This window comes from Biomphalaria glabrata, chromosome 1 (genome assembly GCF_947242115.1).
Source record: "Biomphalaria glabrata chromosome 1, xgBioGlab47.1, whole genome shotgun sequence".
Classification (NCBI taxonomy): Eukaryota; Metazoa; Mollusca; class Gastropoda; family Planorbidae; genus Biomphalaria; species Biomphalaria glabrata.
This window is the reverse complement of record NC_074711.1, coordinates 88,562,632-88,589,251: the sequence shown is the minus strand read 5'-3', so window position 1 is coordinate 88,589,251 and position 26,620 is coordinate 88,562,632. Positions and strand designations below refer to the sequence as shown.

General features: G+C 34.6%; 1 protein-coding gene and 1 long non-coding RNA gene across 5 annotated transcripts in view; both read right to left on the bottom strand.

Moving 5' to 3' along the window:
• Nucleotides 1-416: 416 nt before the first annotated feature.
• Nucleotides 417-26,620, bottom strand: part of LOC106063469 (putative neurotrophin receptor LTRK 1) — a 119,467-nt gene continuing 93,263 nt past the window's right edge. For both annotated transcript variants that reach the window (XM_056018416.1, XM_056018417.1), the window contains 5 exons: nt 12,622-12,925; nt 10,434-10,533; nt 7,399-7,545; nt 6,120-6,278; nt 417-5,118 (listed from right to left, as the gene is read on the bottom strand). In XM_056018416.1, the coding sequence (XP_055874391.1) occupies nt 4,933-5,118; nt 6,120-6,278; nt 7,399-7,545; nt 10,434-10,533; nt 12,622-12,925 (896 nt within the window). In that variant the 3' untranslated portion in view covers nt 417-4,932. The remainder of the gene's footprint in view (nt 5,119-6,119; nt 6,279-7,398; nt 7,546-10,433; nt 10,534-12,621; nt 12,926-26,620) is intronic.
• LOC129924251 (uncharacterized) lies at nt 21,041-25,300 on the bottom strand. Of its 3 annotated transcripts, XR_008776256.1 has the most exons (5): nt 25,024-25,300; nt 24,549-24,716; nt 23,247-23,372; nt 22,833-22,901; nt 21,041-22,472 (listed from the first exon to the last, which is right to left on the bottom strand). It is a non-coding gene; the product is annotated as an uncharacterized LOC129924251 (long non-coding RNA). The 3 variants fall into 3 exon arrangements; XR_008776255.1 differs by lacking the exon at nt 25,024-25,300 and having other exon boundaries at nt 24,549-24,842; XR_008776254.1 differs by lacking the exons at nt 24,549-24,716; nt 25,024-25,300 and having other exon boundaries at nt 23,247-24,526.

Genomic DNA, 26,620 nt, shown 5'->3' with positions numbered 1-26,620 from the left:
TGCCTGACCATTTTCCTCTAAGTTCTCCTTTCAGACCTTGTGTTCTTCTATAGGGCAGATTATGTAAAGGTCATCTGTTTCTGTGGCCTATGGTTAACGAGGGTGTCATGTGGCCAGCACAATGATCAACCGCCTTTACTTTTCCCCAACTAATGTTAGGTACCCATTAGAGCTGGGTGGACTCATAGGCACCCAAGATCCTGAAATTATAAATCCCAGTCTTCACCAGGATTCGAACCCTGGATCCTAGTTTGAAAGCCAAGCACTTTACCGCTCAGCCACTGCGCCTCCTCTGTCAGCTACATATATGTAGAAAATGAATTTAACTGCTATATTTTGTTTTATATAAAAAGAACGGAAACATTAAACAATATAAAATTAAAAACAAAATATGCACCACATTGATGAATTGTTATTTAATCTAGGTATTTTTAATGGTCAAGAACATTTTTTAAACAACTTAACTAAAATAATAAGAATAATTTCAATTAAAAAAGTAAGAACTTAAAAAATCTATTTTAAAAAGTCCTGTTTAAACAATATATCATTTACATTTTGAGCATAAACAATGGTGTAGACTTGAACTTTTTTTTCCCCTTAGTACTTGTAATAGATGTGACATAAATATTTGAGTATAGTACACTGTACCCAAACGAACCCTAGTCATTGTTACCTCCCCTGTTTCAACATGTCAGGTCACAGGCCTATATAAATTTTAATGATTTAGAAACTGCAAAATTGAAAGTCTTAAACAACTGCATCACATTGTAATTGTTAAAGCTATGTTAGCTTATATATATATATATATATAGGACTTTGGCCTATTAGTAAAAAATTATTTAAGATAATAAATTGCTATTTTTGATTTGTAAAAAAAATGTTACCTGACATAAAGATTTATTATTCTAATAATAAATATTATTTTCTTCAGTAAGTTTAATACATCAGCAAGAGTCACTTGATAGCAATAATACTTCCTAGTTGGTAAACAAATTTCCTTTTTTAAAAATATTACATAGTGTCAGAAGTGGGATGATTAGCAAATTATAACAAAAAGTTTATTAACACTTACTTTTTGAAACAAGTTACTGCATCTAAGTAACCATTACTGACACATTCTCGATAGACATTCTTAAACAGGAAGCATTTAAAAAATACAGGTGAATTTATATTATACAGATCAACAGTTCAGTCATAAACTCACACATCAACTAGTAATTTTATTGCGATGTTGTCCCTTAGATGCACCTTTCAACAAACACACAGTAAAAATCATGAGTAATAAGTCGCTCACTAAAAATGCAACTTTTGTCTTTAGCACGTAACATCTAAACAAGCAGTTTAGCGGCACTTGATGTAAACATGAAATAACATTCAATAAGCTGCATTAACACAACATGCTGCACTGTGTAACAGTTTACTGAACAGAATTTATTATTACTTAATTATGCTTGGCGTAATTCCACTTGTCCTTATTTATATATTTCGATGAGAAAAATAAAATAGCTATTTTGGTGAATAACCAAGTGCTGTTTGTTTACCTTCTCTTATTAAAAGATGAGTATTTATTGAAAAATACAGCAAGTGGACCTCATGATGACTTGCTAACTTCTGTCAATAAAACGCAAAATTAAACTCTTTATACCAAAAGGTCCCAAGGGCTCGAAAAGACATTCCGTTAGGGAACATTACCAGGAAAAAGAAGAGGCAGACAGAGAAAGCGAAGGGAAGACAACATAAAAGAATGGACAGGCCTGTCTTTGAAGGAAGCTCTATCCAATGCAAAAGAAAAAGAAGAATGAAGAAAGACAGTCAACTGATCTTGTGTAGTGCCCCAACGGTTCAAAAGACTAAGAGATAGGTGAAATTGAATATCTGATATTTTTTTATATTTCTGATATATTTTGTATATCACCTGTCTAGTTCTGTATAACATGTAGATACGTTTATCAATCAGACTTATTGAACAATTCTATTTTTTATATGAGGTAAAAGAACGCAATGCCATGATTGACTATTTTCGGTCATTATCAACATGACATTTTGTTTCAGAGGGACCATAAAAAGTTAAATTCTCCCTTTCAAAAACATTGGTTGAAAACTTAAAGCCACTGGAATTTTGACTATAAGAGTTTGATCTGCTCTAATCCGATTTAAGATAACATCAAGGCTTTAGAAAATTTAGATCATAGGAGACCAACTGAAAGGTTTCAAAGACGTTTTTCATCAAAAAAGTTTTGATAATATGAGGTAGTAAATAACATCTTATTAACCTAGGCTACATTACATTTTGTGGTCCAATACAACCATGGACCACTTTCTACGTGTGTGGGAACAACTTATAATCATTAATGAGTTTAAATAAATGAGTCTAAAAAAAAAACAACACAAAAACAAAAAACAATCCATTATTAATTTTGATTTTTATGACCTGGCTAAATGACAAAACAGAAGATGACAACATAATATATAGATTTATGTATAAAGCATAAAACAATTTAAGATGCTGAATTATTGAAACAAAACAAAAATTAGATGAATTACAAAAAATGGGACTCAAATTAGAGCAAGACCTTTCTAGCCAGAAAAATGTCAATTATTAGGATTAAAATAACTAAATAAAGACTAATTATCATGGTAAAAGAGTTAGGCCTATATGTTACACAGACTAAAAAAAAATCAAAATCTCTAGGTGTTACAAAAATTAAAACGCTGTGATGGACACTAATGTTGATGAAACACCGTTAGTTTTATACAATCAAACAAGACTGCTGGATCTACTAGCCACAATAATGAGCATGACAACTTATGTCCGAATTAGTCAAGAAAAAATACGGGCTTGATAAGTAGGCCTAGAAATGTTATTGAAACGAGAGCCTAGATAAACACGTAGGTCCTATAGGTGTCTAGTAGGCCAATTCATAAACTCTTGTGAAAAGGCATCAGAAAGATAATACAAAAGTTGCTTTATTCAGAATGCAAGAAACAAAACATTAAATCTGGGAAATAATCAAAGTAGGCCTACTGATTAGTGAAGTAGATAAGTGGCTGTTAGTTTTTACTAGGGAACTCACTCAGAGAGATTCTTCAAGATAAATCTATCCGCCCACCCCAAAGTATAACAACAGAAGAAAGTCTGAACAGAGACTAGTTTCTCCATAAGTAAATTTACTTGCTACAGACGCGCCCACAAAAGATAAGGACATTTTTGTCAAGGGACTAGATCTCAAATTCTAGGTATAGATTCTAGCCGGAGAAGCTTGATGAAAAAAAAGTAAATTCCATAAGAAAATCACTGCAAAGAATTTCATTTGAACATCAGAAAATTTCTGAATTTTTTCCAAATTTGAATATAATTACATCCTACCCCAAACCTCCCAGGACAGGGAGAGATGGCAGTAGACAGGGACCCAACGACAGTCCAGAGGCATGCTATTCAATTGGAGTTGAACATAAAAAACAAAATGTACATTAAATAGCCCTCAAAATATTAATTTTAAAATGGTAACAAGATTTATACATATTTAACATTGAAATAAATAAAGATAGAACAATGAGTTCTCTAATAAGTATGCACCACATAGATCTGAATCTGTTGGAAATCACTGCATCACAATTTGTCATCAAACTTTTTCGACGACACTAGCATTTTTGAAAAATCAACACTCTGACTATAATTCGTCTCAAGTTCATAAATGTAGATTTTGTCCATATAATGCACACAAGTAAAAGTTTTTACATTTCATTTTTTTTGTCTTTTGGCAAAAGTTTTTTAAGAGATTTAGCAAAACATGACCACTGCATATCACTATTTTTTTTAAGTGAAGGCATTCAAACATTTTTAATGAATAATATAATAAATTTGTCTGTTCAAGATGCCTCTAGACTAAGGCGATTCACTCAGACTATGGCCATTCCTATCTATGCACGATCGTATAATATCCCGAAGCTTACAAACAAGGCCTGATTTACCTCTAGGCAACACAAGCTATAGCCCCAAATAAATATTCAGCACTGACATATATTATCTGGACTTATAAAAGGGCTCTTATCACAAATACACCAGGCACCTTTCCAAGTCAACACAAGCTATAGCCCCAAATAAATATTCAGCACTGACATAGGCCTATAATATCTGGACTTATAAAAGGGCTCTTAACACAAATAAGTGACAAATACACCAGGACCTTTCCAAGTCAACACAAGCTATAGCCCCAAATAAACATTCAGCACTGACATATAATATCTGGACTTATAAAAGGGCTCTTATCACAAATACACCAGGACCTTTCCAAATCAACACAAGCTATAGCCCCAAATAAATATTCAGCACTGACATAGGCCTATAATATCTGGACTTATAAAAGGGCTCTTATCACAAATACACCAGGACCTTTCCAAATCAACACAAGCTATAGCCCCAAATAAATATTCAGCACTGACATATAATATCTGGACTTATAAAAGGGCTCTTATCACAAATACACCAGGACCTTTCCAAGTCAACACAAGCTATAGCCCCAAATAAATATTCAGCACTGACATATAATATCTGGACTTATAAAAGGGCTCTTATCACAAATACACCAGGACCTTTCCAAATCAACACAAGCTATAGCCCCAAATAAATATTCAGCACTGACATATAATATCTGGACTTATAAAAGGGCTCTTATCACAAATACACCAGGACCTTTCCAAGTCAACACAAGCTATAGCCCCAAATAAATATTCAGCACTGACATAGGCCTATAATATCTGGACTTATAAAAGGGCTCTTATCACAAATACACCAGGCACCTTTCCAAGTCTAAATACGCCATTACTCACAAACATTAGCCAGTCTATATTAAATCAGGCTATGCTGATAGGATCCCCAGCACGACATAGACACTGACTGTGTTAATTCACTGCACCACGGTAGCACCCTTATTAAGCGATAATATCAATGTAAACCAGTGTGCTGGGAAGTTCTGTCTCCAGCAGTCTTGTGATCTCCTTCATGGTCAGCCTGTCCTGGGGACTGGACTTCCAGCAGCCCGTCATGATTTTGTAAATGACATCAGGACAAATTGGAGGCCGTCGAAGAGTCCTGTGGTTCTTAATATGCTCAATGACCTGAAGAATGTTATCAGTAAAGTATTTGTTTAGCATTGAAAAGACATAAACCAACAGAATGCGAAGTTTTACTAATTATATACACGAATTTAAAATCATAAACTGTAAAGGTTTTGGTGTTTCTGGTACAGAATTATTGAGAAGCGAGGATTTTATTGAACCATATTATTATGTGTGTGCATTTTTCAGCTGTAGAATATATTTATAATTTCTAATATGTTTCGCTTGGAGCAAAAAAAAAAATTTTAGTTGGCAAGTGATCTTTTAATCTGGCGTCCTTGACCTGGTTAATTTTGTCTATTTCTTTCAAAATCTCTCCCCAAATTTTCTTCTTTTCATTTCCAACGTTTTTCTTAAGCTTCCATTACATCGCCACAATACTACTTCAAATCGCTTTCTCTTCTTTTTCCTTGTTATTGAATCTTAGTGCTTAAAGAACGTAAACGGAAGCTTACAAATCAAGGTGTGAAGAAAAAGAGGTTACTATGATTAGCTTTTTAGTGTGAACATCTTCAATAGAGAACACATGGAAAAAAATTCTTGTATTGTAAGCAAATTTAGTAACATAGAATAATTAAAATTGATATCTTTGTATTGTGTGAAAACTGTAGTGTTATGAAGAAATAACTGATCAGTAATTAGTTAGATAGATCAGATCAAGGGCAGAGAGTTGAAGACCGGAAGTTTGAATTTATTTTGAGAGATGCAGTTGATTATTACTTACATCTAGGTCTAGACACAGGTCTTGATGGGAAAGGTAGCTCGAGAGTATATTTTTGAAGACACATTTTATTGATCATTTATACAGGTTAGAAGTTACCCCTATGATGTAAGTGGCTGAAACAGAGTCATTTTTTGTGGACTCTCGCTAAATCTCTCTTCACAATTTAGAAGTCCAAACGGCATAGATCAAGAACATCATGACCTGACTGATCTTACCCAACCCTGACAAGACAACAACATGACTTTATAACCTAAGTTCGTGTGCGTCAAGTATTTACCTCTATGTTGGAGTACTCAAACCAAGGCTGTTTGCCATAAGTGTAGACCTCCCAGAGTGTGACACCAAAACTCCAGACATCAGACTCCACAGTGAATGTCCTGTACATGATGCTCTCTGGAGGCATCCACCGGACAGGGATTATAGCAGTACCGTCTACCTTAAAGAATAGCAGATGGTCTTAATTATACAGGGTCATGTGAATGAAAATAAATTAGCGCGTTTGCTGGACAAAATAAGGAGAAAGACACAAAACCTCTTGATACTCAAGATGGCTAAGGAAGGTGCAAACATACATTTTTGAATCTGGGAAGGGGGCCCACGACGAACTGCGGAATATTGTAATATAACTCAAACTTAAACTCTAAGGCATATCCTTCATGAGGTCCAGAGATCTGGCAAAGACCTTCTTGCAGGGAACCAATACCAGGGAAAAGAAGAAGAGGCAGACAGAAAAGCAACGGGAAGACAAAAACAAAGAATCATTGAAAAAGATCTAGTCATGTCGAAAAGGGGGGGGGGGTGTCTTTATAACAGTTAGATAAATACTGATTTTAGTTAGTTGAGAAATATACTTCTTTAAAGCATGAGTCTTGTCTTAACAACTGAGACAGATCATTTGGTGTACGAAATGTATGGAACTCTTGTTGGACCTGTTTTACATTGTCTTAACCACTGAGACAGAAGGTGTCCGTGCTGCAATATGGGCGCTCAGCAAACGCAACTCAGATCGAGACGGGATTCGAACACAAACCTCCTTGATAGGTAGCTGTTGTTGAAGGTTGTTGACTCATAGCACCAAACTGTTGGTAGACAACTAAACCGCTGTAGGCGTATTATATTTTTTTACTTATAAAACATGAAATTACTTGAGTAATTTCTTTGTGAACAAAACTAAATAGAACTTTAATTACAATAAAGAGAAATTTAACTTCAAACGAAATAAACTTATATTTGAAAGAAATCTAAATAAGTAATAAATAAAACAATAAATAAAAACAGCTCTTTACACTCAGGCGTCCTGGAGTTGTCTTGCGTACATAACGAGCTTATGACAGTTTGTTGGACCTGTTTTACATTACACTGTTCCGCTTTATCTTGCATCATTCACACTGCATAGCCACCAACCAATAGCTAACGTCTTATCACCATCACCATAGAAACACACACACATTCCATAACAGTAGCCAAGCGTTTTTTTTTCCTCTCTCAACCACACATCCCACACTCTATTATAAGTAGGATATTTAAAAGGCCGTAAAATGTAGCGCTATACTCACTTTGTAGTAGTCTGTACAATAAATATCCCTGGACATTCCAAAGTCGCCCAGCTTCACCACCAGGTCAGCGCCCACCAGACAATTTCTGGTGGCCACATCCCTGTGGACAAAATGTTGCGACGCCAGGTATTCAAGACCACTGGCAATCTGTTGACGGCAAACACATTATCAGATAGTCAAATACTGGTAATTAAAGACTAGTTGACTAGTTTCCTAACTTCACGATTAGCATCGAAATATTTAGTTGTTAAATCGATTAACTTTCAATTTAATAAGAAAAACATTAACAATACTGTTGTTTTTTTTAAAGTCAGTACCTCCTTTATAAGACTTATTATAGAGCGATTATTTTTCACTTAATTACTAATGAATGTTAGTGTTATCTTATCTTATATAATACAGACGTTACTTCAAAAAAGAAGATGGTTACGTCCTACAAATTATTTAAACATTATTTACTCCCCACTCGACCCATTTTCTCTCCACCCCCCCCCCCAGAAAGAATCCTGGTTAAGCGAATGTTCATTATTGTTACGATCTTCTTATCCAGGCCTTCTGTAAACTCTGTCAAACACAACACAACAGCACATCTAATACAAAAACTTGACAACAAGAGCTTCGATAAACAATGTGGCGATTTAATTACAAATACATCAACATTAATAACAGCCTATAAACACAATTGGCTACACTAACTTCGAATGCTTTGCTACACAACAGGACTGCCTGCTAAACTCTACAAGTCTCTCTAGCTCGTACAGCTACATTCTCGAGGACTCACAGGGTACCGCACAGTTTTTACTGCATTGTTGTCCTGGACTCAACTGTTACACCGTGAAGGTTTTCGGTCACATGACCATAATACTCGTCATATTTGCGTGAACTAGCAGTACTGTCCCTTGTCTATCGACAGCCGTTGACCCGTGTGATTGGCCTGAGTGGTGTGTGTCAGTAGGCCGAACACACACTAACCCTTTCAGTCCGCCACTGGAGTTACTACAATATGTATTAGACTTAATAATGTTCCATTGATAGTCCTAGATGTAGATTTAGAAAACGATGCGCAAAATGTTCCTGACCATTAAATTATAGAAGGTGGAAATATCACGAGACGTCCAGTCCGTTCAAGATACATGTATTCTCGTTGTCCAACCAAACTTTAATTTTTTTTTCTTTCCAAAAATGAAATCGGTCAAACTAGAATTTTCCCAGCTAGTAATTCTTTTTCAAAACGAAACCTATAACTACTGCCAAATTTATAGGAGAATCGTTAAAGCCATTTTCGAGTATTCCCTCCACCCACTTAGGTTTTAAGCTTTTGAAGTATCCACGAATAAACAATTTGAAAAAAAAGGTTTTGTAAAATCATTATTATTATAGCTTTTATATAGCGCTACTTTGATGCTTATAGCATGCTCAGAGCGCTTTGGTCCAATCTAATTTGTGTACCAGTGGGAGGGGGGGGAGGGGGTATCTAGGAGTTGGTTTTCCGTGCTGCCTTTAGGCGCTCAGTAAACGCAACTCTGCCCGAGTCGGGTGTCGAACCTCCAGCCAAGACAAGCCAAGTTCAAGCGCACTTGGCCTCTCGATCCACGCTTCCCACCAATCATTGAAAGTTTTAGAGTTTCTCTAGGACTTAAACTCTGCAGGCAGGGACATTTTTTTAAATCAATGAAATGTAATACAGGTTTAAAAAGTATCTACAGGTTTGGGGTTGAGAATACCCTGCCCACCAAGCTCTGTGTAATGAGAGTAGGAACACCAAGGAAACATTTGATGTACGTCGAAACATTCGCCAAAAAAAAAGGGGAATGTGATGTTACATAAAAATTTAATTGCCTACGTTTTATTAACCACTTAGAGCACTTTAAGAAATAACATTTGCATAGCTCTCATGTACCATGTGGCGTAGGTAAGGGAGGAAAAGAGTCCAAATTTAAATGTCCCCCCTGCACCCCTAATTGAGAGGGGGGGGGGAGCTCCCAAATCAGTGTCCGAATTTTATATTCATTAAATATTAAATTTTACGCCACTGCCATGTAATCTTGCTGTTCGCTTTGTGATATAAATTAGTGACACTGCTGCATGTATTCCACACATTAGACACTTATCTATGTCATGAGATCGAATGTAAAATAGCAGGGGCTCTTAAAGCGACCAAGCAACCCACGCTCCCTAATCCCTATAGTCACGCCACAGCATATTTGTAACAAAGATCTAGTGTTGTGATTGTTGTGAACTCCTAGCCTATGACTTTGACATGGATACATTACGTATGCAATACTTCAAGAACACCAGGGATGCATTAGAAATAAGAAATATTTAATAAAGAAATAGGAATAAATTATAACCGTAGATAACGCCAACAAAAGCTGAATTCCTAAATATACATTAACTATCAGAACTGCCTTATAATGGCTCCTACTATGCTATCACAAAACTCCGGTCCCCTGTCAACAATAACAAAACTTCAAGCGCTGTCACTCTGTGCCAACCAATGAAATAATAGTAAAATAATAAATAAACATAGAATTCTTTAAGTCTTACAACCAAGGTTATATGACGTACCGTTTACAATATTATATACAAAACATAATCACCATATCTAGAGAGTCCAAGATTACAAACTACACTAGATGTTGAGCCGCCACTAGACACTGCTTCTTCTAACAACTCTAGACCACGCGAACCTTACGTAACACGCTCAGGCAGAATAGTTAAAAAACACAAGAGACTTGATTTGTGATGAACTGATTTGACTTTTTAGTTGAATTGTTTGTTAGTTATTCTGATAAATATATTTTTCTGAATTAAAGAAGAGAGATTTAGTATAGTTCCATGATTTAACCATGGAACTATACTAATGGAACACCAGCTTCGAGTTTTTTACAATTAGCAGCAAATTAGCATTCGTTCATACAATTTTACATATAGTGAAAGTTATCATCCAGTACAAATAAAAAAGACATGCATTAAAAGTGGATAATTATTAATTATAACGGCGAGAGTAATTCAGTTGATCAGTAAGACCTCACCTGAATGACAATCTTCATCAACTGCTCTTTTGTAAGCTGCTGTTGAAGTTCTTGGCTCATATCTCCAGCTCTCAGCATTGCAGCATCAGGCCCATGCATTCTGAAGTAATCGCAAAGACAAGAGATGAACAGAAGTCTCTTTAAAAGAGAAACAGGAAAAGAAACAGAGGCGCCGAGTCATGCCAGAAGTGGCCAGAATGGGACCATTTAAAGTTTGCAGAAAAAAAAATTAAGTAAACTTTTTAAATATCTTAAATGCAAAGATTCGAAACATGGCAATAAGGCTCCACGATGACCTGCTGACCACTGTCGAAAAACGCAAACTAACACTTTCTGACCACTGTCGAAAAACGCAAACTAACACTTTCTGGCCATATCACAACAGTACCAGGAAAGGGAAGAAAATGCAGACAGAGAAAGTGATAGGAAGACAACATAAAAGAATGGACTGGTCCGACTGGCCGGTAGTGAAATAGATTCTACTTAAGTCGAAAGACAGAGGAAAGAAGAAAGATGGACGACAGATCATCTATAGTGCCCCAACGGTTCAACAGACTAAGGTGACGGTGGTGAAGGTCTTTCATGCTTTTATCATGCTCGGTGCACTTTGGTCCAATCTCTTTTGTGGACCAGTGGGGGAAAGGAAGTATCTGGGAGTAGGTTTCCGTGCTGCCTTTAGGCAAACACAACTCAGCTCTAATCGGGATTTAAACTCGAGCCCCCTTGACAGGTGGCCAAGCGGTTTTTTGACCTATTATATTACGCGACCTCTAGTATTGTCTAAATCAGTGATGTCTACACCATTTTTTAGCCTTCCGGGTCTTGGGCCCATGTACACTTCCGGCACGAGTATTATGGGCCTCGTCACCGCAGACTAATAGTAAACTCCAAAAGAGCCAGGCATCTACGGATATGACCCGCTGGGAGGAGACTGGGTATCGTTTTTCGAGAGGAAGTCAACATCCGGTTAAGAATCACTTTCGACTTCCCACCCAACACCAAAACTATCGGGTTACAATTAGAAAAAAAAAGCTTTCACTGGACAAGTCTGTTGTTGAAGGTTATTTACACTGCAGAGATGTAACTAGCCGTAGCAGAGTGTTGCCGTATTAGTCTAAATAATGTCACAAGTAATGTACAGGTACTTATAAAGTACAATGAGAAAGTTTGGTTACAAATTTTTAAAAAATCTCTTTTTTTTTCCTCCGGGATGACAGAGTATTATTAACACGAAGAATCTACTTAAATTCTGAATATTTTAAACTCCTTTGTTTTTATAGAAAGACAATGACCTTAGTAATATACAACCCTATTTGAGCTGGGACGACCGAGTGCGCCTAGTAACCATAGCTTGGTTGTCGAATGCTTTCCCCTGAACACATTGTGCCAAATTAAGAAAATATTACAAGCCACCTATGGCGAGCAATGAAAATAATTAATTAATGGAAGTGGTTCAGTCTATAGACAATAATAAAGGCACATTTCTTATTCTCTATGCTAGGAGAAATTCGTATAAGTGCGTCTTCTTTCCTGGTGCCTATAGTAGAGCATAAAGGTTGCTGAATCAGCAAGGAAAACAAAGTTTAGTCTCTTATTAGCATTCACGACAAGAGGAAGGAATGTCTGTAATTAATAAGATAAGATAGTTTCAGCGTTTATAGATAAGATAGTTTCAGCGTTTATAAGATAAGATAGTTTCAGCGTTTATAAGATAAGATAGTTTCAGCGTTTATAAGATAAGATAGTTTCAGCGTTTATAAGATAAGATAGTTTCAGTGTTTATAAGATAAGATAGTTTCAGCGTTTATAAAATAAGATAGTTTCAGCGTTTATAAGATAAAATAGCTTCAGCGTTTATAAGATAAGATAATTTCAGCGTTTATAAGATAAGATGATTTCAGCATTTATAAGATAAGATGATTTCATCGTTTATAAGATAAGATGATTTCAGCGTTTATAAGATAAGATAGTTTCAGACGTTTATAAGATAAGATATTTTCAGCGTTTATAAGATAAGATAGTTTAAGCGTTTATAAGATAAGATAGTTTCAGCGTTTATAAGATAAGATAATTTCAGCGTTTATAAGATAAGATAGTTTCAGCGTTCATACGATAAGATAGTTTCAGCGTTTATAAGATAAGATAGTTTCAGCCGTGCACTATACACTTTTGAGAATAGGAAAAGTACCTAAGAAATTTGTTGAGATCCCCATTTTCCATGAACTCAAAGATCATCATCCACTGGTCACTTTCGGTGCAGACGCCATAGAACGTGACGATATTCTCGTGCTCCAGCGAGGACAGCATCTCCGCTTCCCGCTCAAAGTCCCGCTTCAACGACTCGCTGCTGTTCCCTTTCAGCGTTTTAACCGCCACAATGGTGAACTCGTTCTTCTTGATCAGGTGTGCGCATGTCCCGAGGAAGACACGGCCGAAAGCGCCCTCTCCTATCACCCGCATGAGCAGAATTGTTTGAAGCTTCACCGTCTTGGCTGTAGAATAGAGAGAGGTGGAGAGGATTGAACATGAGGCTGGCTGAGGGAGTCATCAAAGAAGAGGAGGGAGAGGGAGAAGGAGGACAAGGGAGTATCGATGTAGTAAAGTGATATGGTTATTATTATTATAGCTTTTATATAGCGCTACTTTCATGCTTATAGCATGCTCAGAGCGCTTTGGTCCAATCTCATTTGTGGACCAGTGGGGGGGGGGGGGGGTATCTAGGAGTTGGTTTTCCGTGCTGCCTTTAGGCGCTCAGTAAACGCAACTCTGCCCGAACATCGAGCCCCCTTCTAGGTAGCCAAAACAAGCCAAGTTCAAGCGCACTTAGCCTCTCGACCACGCTTCCCACATATGTGTACATTAAATAGTGTATGGCGTTTGATGATTGCATTCATTGGAGCTACATTGTTTTTTTTTTTCAGAAGTGAATAAAAAAGTTTACATTATCAAAAACACACAAGACAAAAACAAAGTTTCATGATCTTACAATACGTAATGTCAGACTTTTTCCAGAAATCGCTCTTTGCTCAGAGTAGCCCCTGAGGGTCTAGAGCAGCGGTTCTCAACCTTTTTGTTGCCGCGACCCCTTAAAACGATTCCCTACTAGACAGCGACCCCCAACCGTTGGGTTGTTTTTTTTCGTTCAAAGAACTAGGTAAATGAAAATTTGCTAATGTTATAAAATCTTTATCATTATTTCTATATCTGATCTTTTCAGACAAATCGAGGCATAATTTATTTGAATCCTTGCATTGCAACATTTAATTATTCAAGGTGACAAAGATGTCTACCAGGTCTGCTATGTTCTGTGCTTTTTCTTTCTAATATAAAAAAACAAACTTCTTCACAAAGATTAAAAATAAACATTTTTTAGAACCCTAGCCTCTCGACAATCACATCTCATCAGTGTGAAATAGCAGTACATTTTGAAGCCATCAAACTCAGTACAGACTATCAATGAAAATAGACATATCTACCTTCACACAATGATGTTACACTCACTAACTCAAATTTCCATCTTTATCCTCTAGCAAAATGGCCGTCTTCTTAAATATATCACCCTAATTTTTTATTAAATTTTTGTTTGGCGATGTTTTCATATTTAGCATGCTTATAATGTATTCGGGCAATGTCCTTTTATTTTGTTATATCAAATGGAAATGTTTATCACCTATGGTACTAACTATGCTTGTTTAAAAAAAAATCAGATGATAAATCGAAGAAAAATTTTTAAAACCCAAATCTCTGATGGTCATTCGAGCCCAAAAGGGGTCGCGATCCCCAGGTTGAGAACCCCTGGTGTGAGAATCACCTACCTAGATGTGAAGGAAAATGTAAAAAGATAATCAATTAAACGGATCGCCAGGTTATATTAAATTCTTTTTGCAAACACATCCTTGTAAGTAACTAACGAAACTTTGAATTCTTTTTTATTTATGTATTTATTTTTGGTTGTTTTTGTGGTTTGTCTTATTAGAGAATTATTTCCATCGAGTCTTTTATTGTAGTGGCCTGAACTTATTAGTCAATTTAAAAAGGCAGTTTTTTTATATTCTTTAATGTTCAATGTATTGAAACGATAATGAAATCTTTTTTTTTTCTTTATTATTTCCCCTTATTTTCAAATGCTACTTTCTATCGGGGGATCAAAACAAGAAGTGTCTCTTATAGTATAACTGACTTTACCAAAAGCAAGTAACCACTGAGTGAAATTGGTTGAAAGCAGGACTGTATCGGGTTCAGTGGGATCAGTGCCGGCCTTAGGCATAGGCTAACTAGGCAGCTGCCTAGGGCAGGGGTGGGCAACCTTTTTCTATTGAGGGCCGCATTAAATAAAATTTCAACATGGGGGAGGGGGCGCATGTATGCATATAAAATATGTACTTGCAAGTTACAAAAATAACCTAGCTGACTGTGTATAATGTTTATTATTTCTCATTTATATTGAATAATACATTACATATCATTTTTTACACTCCAAATTTAGGAATTACAACAAGAGCTATCAATTTCTGAATCTAATTTTACGATTATTTCTGTCTATTTCCTTATTGTCCCATTTCATCAAGAATAAACAGTTGCACTTTATGTGAATTATTTAACTGTTTGCACTTTTGCATATTTTTCGGAACTATGGAACTAGCTTACTGGAAAATAAGTTGTTATCTGTTTGTCTGTTTGTAAAATGTTTTACATGTTTCGGATGTTACTTCACAAGTCCAAACCTCCCGCAGGACGACGGGGGATGGGAGCGGGCAGGATTTGAACCCTCGACCATCGATAAATCCGAACGACAGTCCAGCGCGCAAACCGCACGGCCATCTGTCCAATTACAGTCAGTCAGCATCGACCTTTTGTTACACTTGTTCATTTTCAAACAAAAGAATAATTCTTGTTCAAAGATGTCTGAGGGCCCAAGTAGTGTAATAAATTAGCAGCAAAGTTTTTTTTTAGAATGGAAATACAGCTTCTGGTTTCAATTAAACTCCTGTGGAAGAACAGGCTGGAGCTTCTCATTCATGTCATAATTTGCTTGTAAAATGTAAAATGTTTTACATGTTTCGGATGTTCCTTCTGAGTTGAAGATAATTACTTCCTAGTCCAAACCTCCCGCAGGAAGAAGGGGGATGGGAGCGGGCAAGGTCTGAACGACAGTCCAGCGTGCAAACCGCACGACCAGGCTTGGAGTTATGTCCTCTGGAGCCGAATCAGCTTCCGCACTAAATGGTGAGCTCTGTGTATTGAAAACTTAAAATTTGCTTTTAAATTCCACAAATCAAGGAATCCAAATAAATCTTGTACTTTTCACTATGTCGCTAGAAATAGTTTCACCCTTTCAGCAAAGGAAAATGACCAAATCGTGTTCACTTTCTTGCCTGGAGATATGGGATAACTTTGAAAAGATTTAACATGCACATACATTTTATATTCAAATGAAGAAAAAAACATGAAGTCTGTCTTCCACTCTTTATTAGAAATATTAGTTACAAAGTCTAAGTCCTTCAGGGAACTTAACAATTTCTTGAGATTCCATATTCTTCTGAATACCTTGCCCATGCTAGGCCAGTGACATTTGGTGGCCAGTATGGGGACCGAACCCACGACATTCGCGTTATCAGCACGAAATATTAAGATAGGTGACTGAGTGTCACTTCATGTCACAGGGGTTCTAAAACTGGACTGTGACACTGTGGTACCGAACTTCAAAATGTTTTGTTTCCAACTCACCAAGTACTTCTAGGAGCTTCCTGTGGCAAATACCTCTTGCTGTGATAAGTGTGATAACCGGAATTAATTGTTCAAAAATATGCTTAATATTCAATGCAGCTTTGTGAAAACATTCCGGTTTAGAATGTATGCTTGAGATATTGTTCTTTAATTTAAAAAAAATACCCACTATTTTTCTATGTCAAATCACGGGCTCCATTAGTTGTTATACAAGTTACACTTGCCATCTTGTTCCAAGCTGACCCAACACTTTCAACACAGTTTTTTCCTAGCATTCAATAAATACTGGCTTGACTGAATGTTTCGAAATATTGCCAATTAAGAATATTTCTTTTTGTTTCTTTTTGATAAGAATCAGAGGTTTCAATAATTTATATAAATATTTACAATTATTTATTCTAATATATTTGCATTTTATATGAATAATTTGTGGGCACACCTGATATCTGTAGGTGTTCTCGGGCCGCATAAAACACTTCGGCGGGCCGCATGTGTGTAATTTTGCCCACCCCTGGCCTAGGCCTTCCAAATTGGTTGGAGGGGGGTTCGGACAGGACTAAAAATATTTAGAGAAAAAATAAATTCGATCAGACCTCAAACATAATAGAACAATATGACTCTATGTTTACTACTTTACTGCATACATCGAGATATGTGCATTTCAATTATTTTTTTCTTTAGATATAAATGGGCAGTTTTTTAATCAATTTTTTTTTTTTGCTGTTTGCATTCACTTTGCCTAGGGCCTAGAATGGCCTAGAATGATGCAAGGCTGGTCCCGGTGGGTTGTACGGGTTGGAACGGGTTGACAGCATAGCGAACATTGTTAATGTCAAGGTCAAATTATTCCTTACATTTTAAAAACTGAGTGCATCAATATGTTCGGTGTGTGTATTCCCACACGGCACGCTAAAACCTTGGACATGTGCTATAGCAACATAAAAATGGCCTACACATCTCGATCGTCATTTCCCCTCGGAGAGTCGGACCACACAATGATCCATCTTACACCCACGCACAAACCGGTTTTAAAAACAACAAAACCCGAAGTACAGTCCATCCAGTCATGGTCTGACGACGCTGTTTTACAGCTACAAAGTTGTCTGGAGCAAACAGATTGGGGCATGTTTGTAAACAACTGCCCAGACAGATGAACTTACCTCAACTGTTTATTCGTACATCCATGATTGTATCAAAAAAGAAAATTAAAACATTCAGTAATAATTGACCCTGGATGACCAACATTGAAAATTAACATTCTGTCGTCATCGAGAAGTACATAGAAGTCTATTTATAAAGAGCTGGTTATGTGTGGGTTTTTTTCTTGTGTGAATGTCGTTCGTATGTGCATCTATATCGTGCATCTATATTGTTGATGTACAGTAGTTACGCTGAATTTCAATTTTATTGGATCAATAAAAGTTATCTTTTCTTATCTTATTCTTTGTGTGTGTGTGTGTGTGTGTGTGTGTGTGTATTCTGTGAGGCTCTGTGTTCATGTTTATAAGTCACTGATTTAATTTGTGCGTGAGTCTACCTAGAGCTGTAGGAGTCTGTAGTTCAATGACCTGAGCTTTGATCCCAAAGTTTCAGATTCAAAGTAGCTGACCCAAGTGGTCAGCTCATCTTAGACTTAGACTTTATTTCATTTTATATTTTAGTTAATGAAATTTTCTTGCAAAAAAAGAATTCACTTCAAAGAAATTCCGGACAAACTTTTTGATTTCTTTGTGTACCGAAAGTAAAAAACACTCGAGATAAACTAATATACACAGTGGAAGAAATGAATGATTTGAAGTGAAGGCGAAGGTCATATTAAAGTCTGCGTCTTTGAATCCTTGATTTAATTAGCTTAGCTTCGACTCTAAGTGGGAAAAAAAGTAATTAATCGGGTCATCTTGAGGGTAACACAAATAAAAGTTGAAAATTATAATAAAACAAATATACGCAAATTTAGAGTTTAGAGATCGCAGACAGAATATTTCATTATGTGGTTTCAACTGAAAGTTTATCGTGATTTTTTAAAAATCTTACAAGAGTTTTTGAAGACTTGAGGTTACAAATATTCTGGAGGCAGATGAAGGTCAAGGTTTTTATAATAGCACTAATGCATTTAGTTGAGGCATGGAACTATACTAATGGAACACCAGCTTCGAGTTTTTTACAAAGCCAAAGAGAGTCGAAGTGCCGTCGCGCATCATTTTAGCGCATGGTGCAATGTGGAGAAATCCATGATGATGCCAAAGAAGAGATTTACTCCGTCAGTCCCTTGCAATGAGTGTAAAACTTTCGTACGCTCTATTTGATTAGATGTGTAAAAACTTCATCCATTTTCTGACTATCTGATATAAAAGATACAATTTTCCCGAATAAGAGATCGTCACAAAAGTTATTTTTTTCGACCACCCTATAAAATGCCACATTTTTTCAAAAAAATAGAATCTAAATTCCGAAAATACAATCTTTCAGTGTTTCTGTGTTTGGTTTATTTACACTAAATCTGGATGAAGACCTTTCTACCGTTCCGCTAAATGCGTATTTGTTACGATATACTAAATTGCACGAAATAAAAATAAAAATAGGAGGCCTAATACAGTTTTGACACTCCAAGCTACGCATTTCTAATCGTTTTTTTATTATTATTATCGAAAGGACTAGGCTATAGGCATACATGTCTCGTGGGAAACAAAGAAAAAGTTCATCTCGGTAATATTGTAGCCTAAAAAAAATGACCAAAAAAAAAACAACTATAGCCTAATCTAAAATGAAATAGATCTAAAGCTAGATTTTCTTGGACGAACGATACAAAATAAGTATAAATAATAAGTCATAGTCATATGAATCTGATAGATCTAAAACAAATACTTATAGTACTATTCATTAATTAATTATTAGAATTACTTGACTACCAACTGGGTATTTTTATTGCCAAAATACAATGTATTTTATGTGCATTTATTAAAAACAACAACCAAAAATTAAGCGTTCGACGCAACTAGATCTAATATTAATAATATAGATTCTGGTTCTAGATCCAGAAAGCTACTTCTCTAATTCAGTTTTCTAGTTTAATTCTAGTTAGATCTAGATGTCTAGACCAGTAGATCTAAATCTAGCCAGGGTTTTTGTCATGGAATAGATCTATAAACCTGCAGCCGCCTACTGATCACGATCGGATATGACAGATACTATTGATGAGATACTCTCTCTACGTCAATATAACTATATAATATATATATATAGATCTAGATCTAGTAATCTAGTAGATCACAGTAAAACTCAATGTGTACTTCCGACTTTAGCTCAACAAGTCTACTCCAAAGTATACTAGTAAAGTCACAAAGTGTAAAGGATCATTATATATTCAAATAAAAAATTTATAGGCCTAAATGAATCGAATAATAAGTCACTAATTTGACTAATCTAAATTGTTATTTTTTAAATGGCAAGTGTGATTGATGACTTCTGACTTGTACACGAGTTGCAGAGATTCTATCTTTTATTTTGATGACATGTTACGATATATCAATGATATTTAGATAAACGCAAGTACCTAGAGGAACAGAGAGAAGGACCATTTAATATAAGGCAAAGAAGTAAGATGTTTATAATCCATCAAACTCACAGAGGACTTGTGTCGGCATTTCATGCATTTACAGAAGCTACAAACTATGCTACAAAAATGATAGGCTTGTCTTTGATTCCTAAGACTTATGAGGAATGCTATGTTTCCAGAGGCTACTCAGCCCCAGCTGTGACCTACATATTATGCCACACTGAGCACAGGCATAACCATTGTCCACCTGTGGTAGAATCAGTTTTTTTTTTTTTGCCATCTACCCTCGGCAATTAATTTTCATTGGTGTATACCACACCTTTGTAAGTGACCTCCAGCTGTCTCGTTCTGAAGCTGTATGCAACCAGGTGCTCTCTTATTCTATGTCAGTTAAAGTAAGTTGGCGCCTAAGCATTTCTGTGGTACCTCTTTACGTGCATGACATGTTAGGCAAATGGTTTAGCCTATCGGAATGCCATTTCGGAAAGTATAGGTGCTTAAAATGAAACTCCAAATATCTGGACTTCCAGTTACCAAGAAAATAAGCTTAGGTTTCAAAGAGACGACACTGGCACTTCAGCTAAGACGATCAGTAAAATTAATAGCAACTTTAATTGCAGTCCACCAAACTAGATAAAAAAAAAAAAACAAGTGTGGCTTCAATAGCATTGATGATATTTAGTTTACTTTTATCTCATTTACTAGTATTACTATTTCATTGACTATGGTTTTACTAGTTCCTGCAATTTGATGAAAAATAATAATTAAATTGTGTATAGTCTATATACAAATGTTTATAAGAGATCACAGCTTAGCTTAATTTACTTAATATTTTAAAACTATGATTTTGTGTTCTGACTCTACTCTTAATAAATTATATTTTATTTTAAGAATGCAAAGTTGGAAATTCTGTTCTGATGAAAAAAAATTATTAAACTAAAGTAGATGTTTATGGTTCTTTTGTATTTATTTTTAAATTATTTATTCATTAAAAATTAATTGCTCATTAACATTTACTTGAAGTAAAGATCAAAAACACAAATTTAATACATGATCAGCTCCCAATTCACGCAGATCACAGCCCATCACTTAAATGTATTTACTGTCAATTCTACAGACTATTCATTTCAAAATATTGCTTTAAATTATTACATGACACAATCAAAGTACTGGTACCTCACATTGATGTAGGACTAAAGCAGCTGAAATAATGACCAATTTTCATTCACTAACTTGTACTGTCATTTATTATCAGACGTGTTAAAACTAATGACCTGTATATATAATTGATTAAGCAGGAGCATCAACAAATCTTGAACAATAATTGTCTACAGAAAAACTTTATTCTTATCCAAACAGTATACATTTACAATGTATTTAAACAAGTTAATTTATACAAATCTGTATGGCCTAAAGATTATGGTGTATTTTGAGTATTGTGTGAATACCAAGTTACATTATTACATGAAAATAGTGTACTCATTTTTTAAATATTCTGGGTAATAAAAATTAACAACTAATATGATACAATAAAATTGAAGCATTAGTCAAATAAAAAAAAAAATTCACAGATCTATGTGAACTCTATGCTTGAAAAAAATCATTTTGAAATTAATTTAAAAAAAAAAAAATTATGGTTCTTTAGTCAATGGAATGATAGCAGCAATTATTTTACAATTTCATGATTATCCATTAATCTCAATATACTTATAACGGAAAAATAATTCATAAGGTTTAGATACAACCATTTGAAATAATGATTATAATTTTTTTCTTAATTTGCTTAATTCAAATCTAATATAAACAAGATTTCCTCTGTCAAGAAAATTATGAGGGAACAACATGCATGTTCTTCTCAGTAAGTTTTGCAAAGGGAATTAAGAATATATGATGTTGCTTTTTTTTGCCAACATTTTAAACCTTCGCACCAGGTTTTAGTTTTAAGGAGAATGCACCATATTTTATGTTTACTTTTGATAGATTCTTATTTTAATTTTAAAAAAGTAAAATTTCCCTTACATATCTTGCAATCTATGGGGCAGATGATATAAAGTTTATCAGTTTCTGTGCCCCATGGTTAGCGAGGGTGTCATGTACCCAGCACAACAACCAACCACCTTTTGAAAAAAAATCCCATTTCAGACGTCACAATCTATAGGGCAGATGATGTTAAGGTCATTTGATTCTTTGGCCAGTGCATCATGTGGCCAGCACAACAACCAACCATCTTTACTTTCCAAAACAAAAGTCAGCTACCCATTAGAGTTAGGTGGACTCAGGGGCACCCAAAAATCTAAAAAAAATTTAACCCGAGTCTTCACAGAGATTCAAACCCATGACTTAACCATTCAGCCATGGATCCCCAAACTGCCTTTACTTATTCCTTACTATTGCCATGTATCCCTAGCCTTATGAATTCTGAAATTGAAAATCCCAGTCTTAATTGAACCCAGGAACCCTCAGTTCAGAAGCCAAGTGCTTTACCACTCATTCACTGCACTCCCTATTGTTTTAATGGGGCTCAGATTAATAGTTTTCAAGTACAATATCAAACAGATTTAAAGAAATACTAAATCCAAACCTGTTGGCTGAATGACAGGATATACATAAATATGTATAGAGCTTACAGTATAATATATATATCTTAAATTAAAATTGGTCCAAGACTTTTATTTTGCAACATGATGGGATTTTCCTTTCTGGTGGTGCTATGCAGGAGTCCAAGAATCTCATCTTTTCTCATAACAGAAAGTTATCTAGTTATAAAAATAAATAAAAGGATTTTAAAAAAATAAAAATATGTGTGACATATGTGTTGACCATGCTAAACGTATATATGTTATTAAGTATAATTATATAATTTTGCTATTCTAAAAATAGTCTGTACCTAAAAGGAGCTACTGCGTTAATGTGTAGACATGGCCCTGACCTTAATAGTTATGAATTATTACTAAAGGTGAAGGCAGATATTCAGTTAATTTGATGGACATTGCACTCATCTAAAAGCAACTATAACATATATTATGATTTACATTTTCATGGAAAACTAGTTTTTCAAAAATACAAGTACTTCAGCTTATGAGAAAAGTGCATAGGGAAAAATTGCAGTACCTTACCTTTAAGAGGTGCAACCAATCATTGACTTGTCAGGAATGCATGCCTTTTTCTTGCATTTCCAAACATAACTGTAATTATACAATTAGGCATAATGGCTAATTTCTTTTGAAAACATTAAAATTAAAAAATAATATTATTAAATTGAATACATTGTTGTATCAAACATACAAATTATCAGACATAATTTTGCCTAATTTCATCTAACAGTTTATTGTAAAGGAATGGCCTGCACAACAGCCAAGTATATTAGGCATTCATGAAAGATGAATTTGCTTAAGAGTGTTATAAAAAAAAAACTAGAGAAAAATGTTAAATTCCATCCCCCGATATTTGGATGTTGCTTGACCATGAAAATCACACTTCATAAAACATCTTTTAGATAACTAAAATAAAAATTGTATAGTAGTACTTACAATAAATATTGAATGGATGCTAATATTATTAATGTCTGCCCAGAGAGTAGAAATAGTATAAGTATGATCCTTGAGCCATTCTGGTACATCATCAGAACTGGTTGGCATGGTTCTACTTGTTAATAACTGAAACATTACAAACATTTTTTTAAATTTATAATTTATCACAGACTAGAATAGAAATGTTGCCAGGAAAAATACCAATGGTTAGAATGCACCTGATGATACTTTTGTAGCCTTAAAATGCACCAAAACTTCATTCATTAAATCTGATAAGAAACATATATGTATCACACAAGTCCAAGTTGATCAGAGTGTCATAGCAAATAATTAACTAGATATGAGAGTTTTATATTAAAGTGCTGAATTTCAGGGGATAGATCCAACTTGACACCACATCATTTATTATTTCATGAACTCATGGGTCTGGGCATGGCATGGAATGGGAACTATTATTTAATGTATGGGGTGTACGCGAGGCATGGATTATAAATTGTCTTGTATAGATTAGATTGGGTAAAACTTCCCATCGAAGGTAACTTTTACTGATAGATCTGGATCAATTATAAATTTATGGGATCTAGGCCTGCATAAATTTTATCTTTTATTTATATATTTTATGTACATAAATAACTAGTCTAGATTCTATAATTATATCTTAATAATAATTTTTGTAGATGTCATATAATATCTAAAATATTAAGTATAGATCAGTAGATTTAGAATTTTAGCTAGTAAATATTTTTATATTCCAAATCTAAACTGGATCTATATATTGTATATCTATCTAGAATTTAGATCAGTAGATTTAGTATTTTAGCTAGTAAAATACTTTTATATTCTAAATCTAAACTGGATTTAGATCTAATTATTCTAGAAGCTTAGATCTAGAAGACTAGTTGTCAAGATTTGACTACACTATGGCTAAGGCTAATGCACTAACTAAGTAGGCCTACTAGATAGATCAAGAGACAGCCTAGAGTACTAATAGTAATAGACTCTTGCCTCGTTGGGCCTCTCAAATCAGCTACAGACTTTAGAGACAATTTAGGAAGGTGAATTTCGATCCAATTCCAAGATCTACAAACTACAGGTTAGAGTCTAGCTAGAGATGCTAGATCTAGTCTAGAAGGCTGATCAATTAAAAATAAAATCAATCATTTCTAAAGTTTGTAAAATTATATTTTATAGATCAGATCTAATCTATCTATTTATAATATAGAAATCTATGTCTACTATTTTAATATTTAAAATGATATATGGCTGATGATATTAATTATTTTAATAGAGACATTGACATACTAGTCTAGATTATTATTCGAGATGACCTCAGATGATGATGATGATAATCAACTGGTAGAGCTATAAGTCAGTATAAACTATAATATATTAAATATAATCACTGCATTCGTTTCATTCACTGTCTGTATCAATAATCATGTGATGTGAAAGTGAAGTCTAGATTTAGATCTAGATTAGATAGATTATAAATCTACTTTCTACTATTAAAAAGTATTATTATTATAGATCTACATCTACTAATATTAGTACAGGTACTAGATCTACAGGCAATACACTATTGATTATAGTGACTATAATTACCGTCACTATACACTAATATAATACTAGTAATACAGTTACAGTATAATACAGTCTATAGACTATAGTAGAGTCTCAGTCTATAGTCAACTATACTATACTATAGTCATGATGATGATCGATAGATCTGAGTTCTAGACGTAGACTAGATACTAGATCTATAAACATTCATATTGACCTCATGTATGGTCTAGATCTAGAGAAAATAGAGTGGAAATCATGACTTTATTAGATCTGTTGAGTTATTTTTAAAAAAATATCTTTTAAATAGATCTAGAACCATAGTCTAAGTCTGGGTGTTGTAGATCTAGATTATTCTAGATATAAGAGATCTATAGATAAGTTCGGTTTTTTAAAAATGCGCATTCGAAATTTAAAATACCCAGATTTAAGTATTAATATACCCATATTGGTAGGGCCGCGTTAATCATTTATTAGATATATTAAAGCATGTCTATATAAAAGATATTATTATTAAAAAAATATATTATTATATAAAAGATATAGTTGTGAATATTTACTAAAAAAATTAAAATAATGAATTTTTTACTTTTGCCAATTAACACTCTGGCTGGCAAAAAGGATGACTCCTCCTACTGTGAAAAGACGATAACTGCATGAGTTGGTTTGGAATTGTATTTTGTAAGACTAACTTTTAAAAAAATATCCTTTAAGAGAATAAACGAAAAATGGTTTGTCAGAAGAAAAGCTGGCTGGACTACGCAAATAATGGACCAGCCTCTCTCTCTTGTTAAGAACATTGGTGACCGGGAAAAGTGGAGGATTTAGTTACGCGGGACAGATGATAATGATTTAATGTACATAAAAAAATATCCAGATTTTGTGTAAAATACCCAAATGTGAAAGTACTGAAAACAGCTATTTTAATGGGGTGGCCTTAAAAAAATAACTTTTGTGACGATCCCTTATTCAGGAAAATTTTATAAATCACAAAACATTGTGAGAAAATGGATGAAGTTTTTAGAGATCTAATAAAATAAAGCGTAGGAAAGTTTTACTCTCATTGAAGGTCAGTCCAAGTGACTGGAGGAGTAAATTTCTTCTTTTGCATCCTCCTGAATTTCTCCATATTGCACCATGCGTGAAAATGATGCGCGACGGCACTCCCCTAGTAAAAACTAGGAGCTGTTGTTCCATTAGTATAGTTCCATGCTTAGACTATTAGTTTAGTCATGGTGTAGTCAAAATAAATTAGATAAAATCTAGACTCTTATTTTATAATAGATTATACGCTACCTGTGTTTAATAAAAAAAAATGTGTCAATATAAATCTAGATCTTAAAATAAAACTACACAATATCGTGAATAAGATATAGATCTAGACTCTATAAATTAAATGCTAGACTAGTGTTACGTGTAACTAAGTGTAATTAGTCACATAGTGTAGTAGTGAAGCCTATGGACTATGGCGGCTATGGCTTTGATAAGTAAAGTAAAAGTTAGTGTCCAATAGTGAGTGTTCTACTGTTACTCTTACTCAGTTACTGACTCTTACTGACTGAGTGAGTGAATAATGCTTACTAGACTACTTATTAATCATATTTCTAGATAGTAACTTAATTTAAGTAACTTAGTTGGCTACTTTTTAGTATTCTTAGACTTAGTCTTAGTCTTAGTGAAAATTTAAGTGACGGTAAACCTAGTCTTACTCACTGTCTTAGGGCACTTTACTGAGTTTACAGGGGTGGCCCTAAATTAGCATAGGCTGCCTTATAGTGCCCTTATTTTTTTTTAGGTAAGTTATCTAGATTTAG